The 9,917-nt window shown below is 43.5% G+C and overlaps 1 protein-coding gene and 1 long non-coding RNA gene across 2 annotated transcripts; one reads left to right on the forward strand and one right to left on the reverse strand.

Annotated features, from left to right (window-relative positions):
• The first annotated feature begins 270 nt into the window (after positions 1-270).
• Positions 271-8,594, forward strand: LOC126398899 (terminal nucleotidyltransferase 5A-like). The gene is made up of 2 exons (XM_050058538.1): positions 271-1,376; positions 3,577-8,594. The coding sequence occupies exons 1-2, from the start codon at positions 951-953 to the stop codon at positions 4,390-4,392; spliced, it is 1,242 nt and encodes a 413-aa protein (XP_049914495.1). The 5' UTR covers positions 271-950; the 3' UTR covers positions 4,393-8,594.
• LOC126398900 (uncharacterized) lies at positions 8,422-9,477 on the reverse strand. The gene is made up of 2 exons (XR_007570832.1): positions 9,377-9,477; positions 8,422-9,338 (listed from the first exon to the last, which is right to left on the reverse strand). It is a non-coding gene; the product is annotated as an uncharacterized LOC126398900 (long non-coding RNA).
• Between the last annotated feature and the right edge of the window lie 440 nt (positions 9,478-9,917).

Consider the following 9,917-nt stretch of genomic DNA (forward strand, 5'->3'; position numbering starts at 1 on the left):
CAGGGCAGTGATGGGGTGTCTGCTTCCTTGGCATCTCCAGAGAAGGAGAGCCGAGAAACCGATTCAAAGCGAGAAAAGTTTTTGATGAGGGGGTCAGTGTCCAATCTGTCTCCTTCTCCTCTCTCGTTACGCCCATTCCCCAGACACGCCTCAGTCTCCGGTCTTGCAGCCACTCAAAGTAACCATGGGAAGCGGCGGTAGCTATTAGTAGGTGTGGGCTGTCAATCAACGCGACCCGCCCCCACGCCTCTCAGACGGGAAGCACTTTGTTCACAACTTCTCCAGCAGCTGTGGAGTGGGACCTCTGTGGTGTCACGCAGTACCAACGAGCAACAAACGGCCAAAATGTAAAGGAAAAGCAGCCGAACACCACTTTGTGAAAGTAGGTGTGCAGTGGAGAGGTGTAGCCGTCTTAAAAAACGAATGCGTAAAGTTGTTGCGCAGCGGGGACGCGCGATAATCTGTGCGTAAAAGTGAGTCAAAGAAGACAGAAGTAAAACTTGTGCGGTGGATGAGACGTTTGCTCGGCCGTGATGGATGCGCCAGTGAGCCTCCGGGACGTGGTGAGAAGCTGACAAAGTGAAGAAGAGTCGTTTCATTTCCTTTACAGTGGATGTCTGGTTTCCAGAGTTTGGCGACGGAGCGGAGCGAAACGCGCAGCGGGGCAGCAGATGCTGGACAGTGACTAAGCCTTACGGCTGGAAAGCTCATGAATTGAATTTGTCTGGGCTGCAGACTTTATGTAAGAAGTAGGACAGGCATAACACCGCCCAGCTAGTTCTTTCCGTCATGCGTAGAGACGCTCGGCCGTCCAGCATCTCGTTGTTATGATCGCCATCAGCTCTGAACGTTTAATTCTTCACAAAGTTGCAGCTGACTTATGCCACTGCTCCAGCAGGAGTTAGTGGAAAGTTTTACCGTTTACATCCTTCTGTCTACCTCTTCTCAACATGGACGAGAGTGTTGAGTGTGCGGCGGCCGACAGCTGCTCGGACGGGGAGAGCATCAACCTCAGCGTGCTCAACTGGGAGCAAGTGCAGCGGCTGGACACCATCCTCACCGGCTCCATCCCCATCCACGGCCGCTGGAGCTTCCCCACTCTGGAGGTGAAGCCGCGGGACATCGTGAAGGTGGTCCGCAGCCGCATGGAGGAGAAGCGGATACATGTCCGGGAGGTGCGACTGAACGGCTCCGCGGCCAGCTACGTCCTGCACGAGGACAGCGGGCTGGGGTGGAAAGATCTGGACTTGATATTCTGCGCCGAGCTCAAGGGAGAGATGGAGTTTCAGATAGTCAAAGATATAGTGCTGGACTCTCTGCTGGACTTCTTGCCCGAGGGAGTGAATAAAGAAAAGATCACACCAGTGACCTTAAAGGTAATGTATGGACTTATATCTTACAACTCATATGATTTTATCTTTTAATTTTCAAACTTAACCTGACAAAAAAAAACATAGTGAACATCTTTACTTCCATACACATTTAGTTACACACCACACACTGGATGTGTTTCCCAGTCATGCACACCCTTTCTGTCTGCAAATGCACTTTAAATGGAAATAAATCTTGCCAAAACAGTATTGAGATCTGACCTGAATACACTCAGCCTTCACAGAGATATGAGCCTTCAAATAGTAAAAAGGTTGGTTTCCAATTCAAAGAGGATTCTGTCTAATCCAATTGGAGTCGGATCCACATTAATAAGTCGGCCCTCAGTTACCTGGATACAGAGGACTACCCAGGCTACTAATGGCCCACCAACAGATGTGATCAGCAAAACATCATGACTAACAGACTGAATCCAAGATTTTTATCTGCTGCAAATAACATTAATGTCCGGCTGTTGAAGCCAAACTAAGGCAGTTTTTTTTTTTTAATCCAGAAGATCTCCGCGTAAGATTAATAATTTTTAAACATCACCACGGGTACATGGTGTTTTCAGAAGAATAAGACAATTTGATGCACTGGTGCAAAAAAACTAAAAACACTATATTACAGCTGTGAAAGGAGGAAAAGAGAAGAGGAGGAGGAGTTAGTGGGTTCGACAGAGAAAAGGCAGAAGGCCTCTGTGTGATGGAAAAAAGAAAATCTGACACTCACCACTGTAGCCTGTTATTTGTTCTGATTATGTTCCAGTAGCCTTTATAACTTAAACACAGTCACGTGTTTTTATTACGGTTTATTATGTGTTGTTAACTACATGCATGTGTGTTCTCTGATTTAGGAGTATGAATATGGAAGTTATATCTACCTGTATCCACCTTTGTGTAACTATTATTTCCAACAATAGGCCTTTTCGGACCCCAGGGACTTTCTCTTAGTTTGAAGAATTCCCCTTTTTACTGTGTCTGCACCCTAAGGACTAGGAGTGTTTGTAGTTCTGAGAATGCTGTTTAGTGGACTTTTTTAGCTTGTGATGTAAGTGTACATTGATTGGTCAAATGCAACCAGTGCAGCACCGGTAACCGCAATTTAAAAAAAAAAAAAAAGTTAGTTGTGTAAACAATAAATAACACAAACAACAGCTGGTAACATAAAAAAGGAAGAAAACATGAACAAATGGACACAGTGCCAGACCTAGCATATTCTGTGCCCTAAGCAAGCCAAATCCCCCTTTAGCATCGCTAACTATGGTAGCACCACTAGCCTTGCTGACACTGCTAATGGTGCTATCAATAGTTAACGATGCTAAAGGGGGCTTGTGCCTCAAAACTGAGCTGCTTACTCACTCAGGTGACAAGGGGAGAGACTGGAGGGCAGGTACAAGGATTCCACAGCAACATTGTTGGGTCAGGACATTACCAGCAGTGACGTTGATTGCCAAGTGAACGGCGCTGCTAGCTAGCTCCCACCCCAAACCTGGCTGGTGCCCTACAAAACCACTGTAGCATTGTTAAGTATGTTAGCACCCCTAGCCATGCTGACACTGCTAACGGTGCTAATAGAGCCAACGACAGTCAACAATGCTAAAGGGGGCATGTGCCTCAAAACTTAGCCACTTACTCACAGGGGTAACATTGGTGGGATACTGGAGGGTGCGCACAAGGTTCCTACAGCAACGTTGTTGGGTCGAGACATTACCAGCAGTGACGTTAGCAAAATTAACGTTTGACTGAGATGTGTAACGGGTCAAAAATATTCTCTGCAGTCAACTGATTAATAGTTAATTTTTGACATCCCTATATTTTATTACAAACAAGATTAAGAGCTAATGAGACGTCAACACAAAAAAATAACTTAGCTGACAAACAATGAGAGAGTACGATATGTGCGACTTTGCAAATTCCAATTCCAGTGACGGTGCTATATCAACCGTTAGCGCTCTTACAGTGTGTTACTTCAGTGTTCCTATTGGCAGTGCGAATGCAAACACAAAAACAGACTGTGGAGGTATGAAGGTCTCGGGGGAGCTGCCCAGCGGGTGGTTCGTCTCAGAGAGTCCCCAGATGTGTTTGGTCCAAAAACGCCCAATGTCTTTAATTTCTTGACTTCATTTTTCAGTCATCGATTCAAAACTTGCACAAACGAGACACATTAGACTTGGTGAACCTAATGTTTGATTCGTGTGTGTTTTAGGAGGCCTACGTGCAGAAGATGGTGAAAGTGTGCAACGACTCAGACCGCTGGAGTCTCATCTCGCTCTCCAACAACCGCGGCAAGAACGTGGAGCTCAAGTTCGTGGACTCTCTTAGACGGCAGTTTGAGTTCAGCGTGGACTCCTTCCAGATCCGCCTGGACTCCCTTCTTCTCTTCTACGAGTGCTCGGAGCACCCCATGGCTGCCACTTTCCACCCCACAATCCTCGGGGAGAGTGTCTATGGCGACTTCCCCACCGCCCTTGATCACCTGCGCAAGCGCCTCATCTGCACCAGAAGTCCCGAGGAGATTCGAGGTGGGGGTTTGCTGAAGTACTGCCACCTGCTGGTGCGGGGTTTCCGCGCAGCCTCGGATGCTGAGATGAAGCTGTTGCAGCGCTACATGTGCTCGCGCTTCTTCATAGACTTTCCCGATGTGAGCGAGCAGAGGAGGAAGCTCGAGTCCTACCTGCAGAATCACTTTGTAGACCTGGAGGACAGGAAGTACGACTATCTGGCCACGCTGTACGAGGTGGTGCAGGAGAGCACGGTGTGCCTGATGGGCCACGAGAGGCGTCAGACGCTCAGCCTCATCTCATCGCTGGCGCTGCGGGTCCTGGCCGAACAGAACGCCATCCCCAACGCCGCCAATGTCACCTGCTTCTACCAGCCGGCTCCTTATGTCTCAGATGGCAACTTCAGCAACTATTACGTAGCGCAGGTTCAGCCTATCTACCCTTGTCCTCCCTCCCCTCCTCAGCAGTACATCCCCCCTCAGCACCATCCCATGTACGCCACCTGGTTGCCCTGTAACTAACCTTTCTGTACGTCCATGCGCTTTTGTGTAACTGGTGGAACCTCCTTAAAAGGGATGGATCCTTTTTATCTCTTCTCCTTGAGATGGGAAATTGAGGGAAATGAGAGAAGGAAGAACATGGGACAAAATTAGACAGATAAAAGATGAGAATAAAGGAAGGAAGGGAAATGAGGACAAGGAAGTTGGATCACGGCCGTGGGCCAGAGAAAAGCTTCTCCCGGGGGTAGAGTGTCACAGCAGGAGGAGCTGAGCACACAGGGAGAGACGCCAATAAGAGCAGCTGACCTATCACTTATAGGGTTCTCACATCAAGATCGACCTGATCGACCCTCGTCGATCAGGTCAACGACAGCCTGGATATGATCATATTTTAAGGAACTCACATTTGAAGTAATGAACATGTATGATATCGGCATCCTCTTCGCATTAACAACCAAAACAAACTCATACACAGTCGCAGAGAGTAACGGAGGACACACATGACGTACTGAAGGTATTGATTTATGGTCAAACAACAACTGCAACCTTCTGACCTTTTCCATGTGCTTGCACAGGACTCTTTTTCACAGACAATGCAAAATGAGGAACTGGATACTGTTTACAAATCCAAAGATCTACTTTGATACTCAACTTTATCTGAATTCTGAGACACACACACACACATACACACACACACACACACACATACACACACAACAACAAAAAACAACAGAACAATGCATGCTTTATTTCTGTACAGGAATAATTTTCTTTAAGTGCCTAGAAAGAGCCTAAAGGGAAAAGATATTTTTTGTGATTCTTTATCGTAGAGTTGAGTCGTCTAATTGTCTCATTGATCTTCAAGGTGATAATGAATGTACTGTGGCACAGAGAGGTTACCTACGCTGAGTGAGGTCTCTTACACTGAGGGAGGCTTTCAAACAACTGTTTTTATTTTGACAATGTTTAGTTCGAGACTCTGCTGTTATCTGCGGTCCTGCTCGCTGAACACACATCCTGATTACCAAAGAGGAAGTAGCAACATAATCTCATCATCTGCTCTTATCTGCAGTTTTATTGGATTGCAAAATAAGGTGCACAACTTGAAAACCCAAAAGCTGTTTATCAAAGCAAGGAGATAATGAAGTCATCTGTTGGGGGGTGAAATCCTACATAAAAAAAATGTATTTGGATATGTAAAGGTTTTACCCATAATGCATTTCAAACTACAGTTTCATCACATGTAGGCCCATATCAAAATGCATGTGAGCAACATGTTGAAGTGTTCTTGTACACTTTGGTAGATGCAAAATGCATTTTAATGGACAGATTTCAAATATAAAACTTAATCTTACTTAAAGGTCCAGTGTGAAGGATTTAGTGGCCTGTAGCAGGGAGGCAGCAGAACTGAAACATGTCCCATGTGACAGAAGTGTAGAACAACTCTTGCCATCACAAAAATGTTAATGACCCTATCTGAAATGAGTGTTTGGCAGGGGTTTGGACTCAAGTCACATGACTTGAGTCACAAATTTGATGACTTTAGACTCGACTGGGCAAAATCAAAAAAGACTTGCAACTTGTGACCTCACTTCACACCAATGACTCGTGACTTCACTTGGACGTTAGCCTTTTGACTTGAAGATACTTGGTTCTTTCCATCAAACTAATGTGGAAAGAAAAAGTTAAAGACATTTTTCCATTCTGAGATTTTTCTTTTACTACGCACATTATTCAATACTTCTGTAAATGTGCCAGTGTTAGCCAGCGAAACACTGACTTGGTCCCACATCTGGTGTTTGTTTGTCTGTTCTGGGCTACTGTAGAACAACATGGTGGACTCCCTGGAAGAGGAACTGCTGCGTTTGTAGAAATAATCATCTCATTCTGAGGTGACCAAAACACAACAATTCTTATTTTCAGGTGATTGTAAATTAATTAAAACATTATAATGAATATTGTATGAAATTCTTCATATACACGGCCATGAACCCTGCACACACTGGACCTTTACAGGTGCCCTGTGGAGTTTTGTAAACAAACAAATGCGATGTTTACTTTTAGTCTTACTCACCAAAACACATATTGTGATTTCCCCCTAAACCATCCTCAAAGCCGACTTTTGAAATGTTTTAAACCGTGCGTTGTTTACATACATGTTTGCTAGCCAGCAGGTGTCTTCTTTACAACTTTACTGTTTTACAAACAAACAAGGACTTACTGGAAAAAAATTGCTCCATAGTGCTCGGGGCTGCGTATCAGTACTCAATGCCTTCAACGTGACTACTGAAATAACCCAGCAGTAAGTGGTATTGAAATGTCTCCAGTCAAACGATAACTGCATTCAATCCTTTTTGCACCTGGAGTCTGACTAGCAAACTTTCTCTCTTTCTTAGCAAACGGTCAGTCCAACGTCTGCCCGGTTAGCAAGAGTTAACACAGCAGCAGCGGCGGCTAACATCCAACACCGAGCCGTTAAGGGGCCCAGCAAACGCATACCGAAACTAAAAAGGCCTCGACTCAATCTTTAAACCCGTTAATAACATCAGGTAATGTTAGCCATGTAATGTTGCATATGCAGCCCATTGTTTGTGGCCATGCAGACTGTAGACATAATAACCAGGCTGACTGCACATGCTCCACACTCCAGTCCAGTCCAAAACACTGCTGTCAAGCCAGCCGCAGTCACCTCACCACGGTGAAGTCAGTTTAAAGTTGGATATTTCACAGATCCAGCAGCATCGTTTCACTTTCAGCCAATATCGGCAGCAGGAGGACGATAAGCTCACCTCCCCGCCCTCCTATTTACTGTGGGGAGCTGTCGTACAGTGAACAGAGCTGCGTACGTGTCTGCGTGACCAGCAGCAGCAGCTATAACCCATAGCGTCTGTAGTGTCGTGACGGGGAGCGCGGCGTATTTGACAGAGTTGGCAGTTCCGGTGCCAAGATGCCACCAAAACATTCAAAAGTGTGGCTGTATACTCTCGACACTCCAAATGAGTGCTGAATGAAATACTCTTTTGTTAGCGGTGTCACTTTAAGGGTCCTTTTATCGTTACACAGCCCTAACAGCACTGCTAGAGGTTGATGAAATCCACAGGGGTACCGTGAAGTCTCAAATACATAAAAAGATAAAGTAGAGCAACAAAGTGTTTGAAATGCATTCTGAAACAGGGACAACCAGTTTTCTCAGATTACACTAGAAACATTTTATACACTTAAATATAATAATTTTATATTTTCTTCCTCTTATCAAAAATATAAAGTGGTAATTTTTGTACACAATTTGTACACAGTCATTTTGACATGCACTGTAAAATGTGTTTCCATGTGTAAGAGAGAACGAGTCGTCTGCAAACAACTGCAGGCCTCACAGTAATGCAACAAACTGGTTTGTCATAGGGGTGGAGGCCGGGTTGTGTACGCAGGGATATAGCAGCGGAGCAACACTTGAATGGAGCAGAATCATACTACTGTCACAGGTCCAGCAGAGGAAAATACTCTCAGCAAATGTGCTGCAAGAAGCCTGAAAAGCTTCAAAGATGATGTAAGCCCAGTGAATTTTGGCCGACGAATATTTCTTCTTCTCTTTTATATGGAAAAGAGTCAAGTTTGGGATGTGTGGAAATTTGGGCTGCGTGAGCAGATAACAGCTGTCGAAATGCTATCCCTCCTTAGCACGGGAAAGCACTCAACAATGAGGAAATAGTATGTAAAAAATGTAGAAGACAGATAAGGACCATCAGACGGATTTTTGAAGGGCAATAAGACAAGTAGATATTTTGTGATAATCATGAAAATATACAGTTTCAGCTTTACAAGTGCAAGAGACTCAGCGTATTCTCTCAAACATGTCAGATCTCTTATTTTTCTATCAATCTCTATTTTTGTACAGTTTGTGTTCGGCTGATGTAGCAGGCAGATTCAAAGCTGTGTCGTTGAGTATTTTGTGGCATGTGCGAATTTGTGTTTTATTTTGGCTGATGACGAGCAGCGCAGGTGGACACGGCGGCTATGCTGAGATGCAGATTTAGCTTGTGTTCATTGTACAGTGTGCTCGGAGTTGTTTCATATGGGTTTCTGTTGCTCTAAAGAGATTGTTTCACTGTTGTACGTGTTGTTTTTAACTGCTGTCCTGTTGGGACATGAAAATAATGATCTGATAAATGTGTTCAAGTTGATCAACTTGAGAATTAAAAGCAAAAAAAGGCCAACAGACAAAAGCTGTTCAGTTTAATTTTTTGTATTATTGTCATCACACACACACTACAAGCTACATTAACAATCTCCATGATGGTTTTCTGGAGCCAGAACAGTTAAATAAAAAATTAGCACTGACAAAAAATTAACTGAAAAATGAAACAGGAATTAAAAATTCATTTATTTATTAGAAAATTCTGATGAGTTTTCAGGCTTCAGATTTTTTCAACATGTCACTCTTGAAGGACTGCCAAGAAGAGACGTCCTCTCCTCAGTGTGCAGATTCTATGTAAATCAAGATTTCCTTTCCCCCTCCCCACAAACTCCTCCTCTCCACGCCAACACAGTGACAGAAAGTTAAAACTGAAAAAATAAATAATAAATCTTAATAAATATAAAAATACTGTAAGTAAAAAAAAAAAAAAGACTGAAAAAATAGTGACGCAAAGAAAAAAAATGCCAAAAAATATGAAAATAAAATAATTTTTAATTCCTGTGTTTTAGAATAGAATAGAATAAATCTTTATTGTCCACCAGGGTGGAAAATTGTCTTCGGCTCACCAACATACAGGACGTTATCTTTCAGTGGAACTTATTTCAACCTGTTTAATTTTTTACTGGCATTTTTTTTTAATTCAATGCCAAAACTTACTGCCACTGTTCTAGCTCCATAGCGTTTTACACATTTTGCCTCAAACCCTGTCTGAATGTATTCAGATATTTTTAGATATTTTCCTCTATGTTTTGGCGTCTCGTCCACACGCAAACTGAGTTTTAAGTCACTAAAACATATTTTTTAAAACACCTTCTAAGGTGCAGATTTTTGAAAACTCTGATTGCTTTGTTTCGTTTTGTAAAATGGAGCATCTCTTTAATTCCCAACATGCCATGCACACATGCAAAAACAGTAACAACAGTGGACTAACCTACTGGTTTGTTTATGTTTTGTTAGCACTGCTCGGACTAATCGCGACTCACATTTCAACTTCATATTGCTGCACCACTTCATGGACTAACGGACCCATCAGTTTGAAGTCCACCAGAAACAGCGGTTCTGGATCAGGCCCAGTTGAACTAGCAAATGGGACAATTTTGAGAGTGGGGTTAATGTCAGTGAAGAGTGGAAGAAAAATGTTCACATGTTCAGAGCATCCCTCGTATCTTTGATTGAACTCCTTTGTCCTTATGTTGAAGGGGAATTAATGATGATGAGATCTCTACAAAGGGTTGTCGAAAAAAGGTACTACCTTTGTACCGTGGGAGACGGCTAAAGACAATGAGTGTGGACGGAGATATTTTAAAAAACAAGGGTTGTGTTGACAGATTTTTTTTAATCTGTATATTTT

Source organism: Epinephelus moara, chromosome 12 (genome assembly GCF_006386435.1).
Source record: "Epinephelus moara isolate mb chromosome 12, YSFRI_EMoa_1.0, whole genome shotgun sequence".
Taxonomy (NCBI): domain Eukaryota; kingdom Metazoa; phylum Chordata; class Actinopteri; order Perciformes; family Serranidae; genus Epinephelus; species Epinephelus moara.

Excerpts from the sequence above, each read along its gene's own strand:
- LOC126398899 (XM_050058538.1), top strand. The coding sequence starts at position 951 with ATGGACGAGAGTGTTGAGTGTGCGGCGGCCGACAGCTGCTCGGACGGG. Across the intron at positions 1,377-3,576 it reads TCACACCAGTGACCTTAAAG|GAGGCCTACGTGCAGAAGAT; the intron begins GTAATGTATGGA and ends TGTGTGTTTTAG.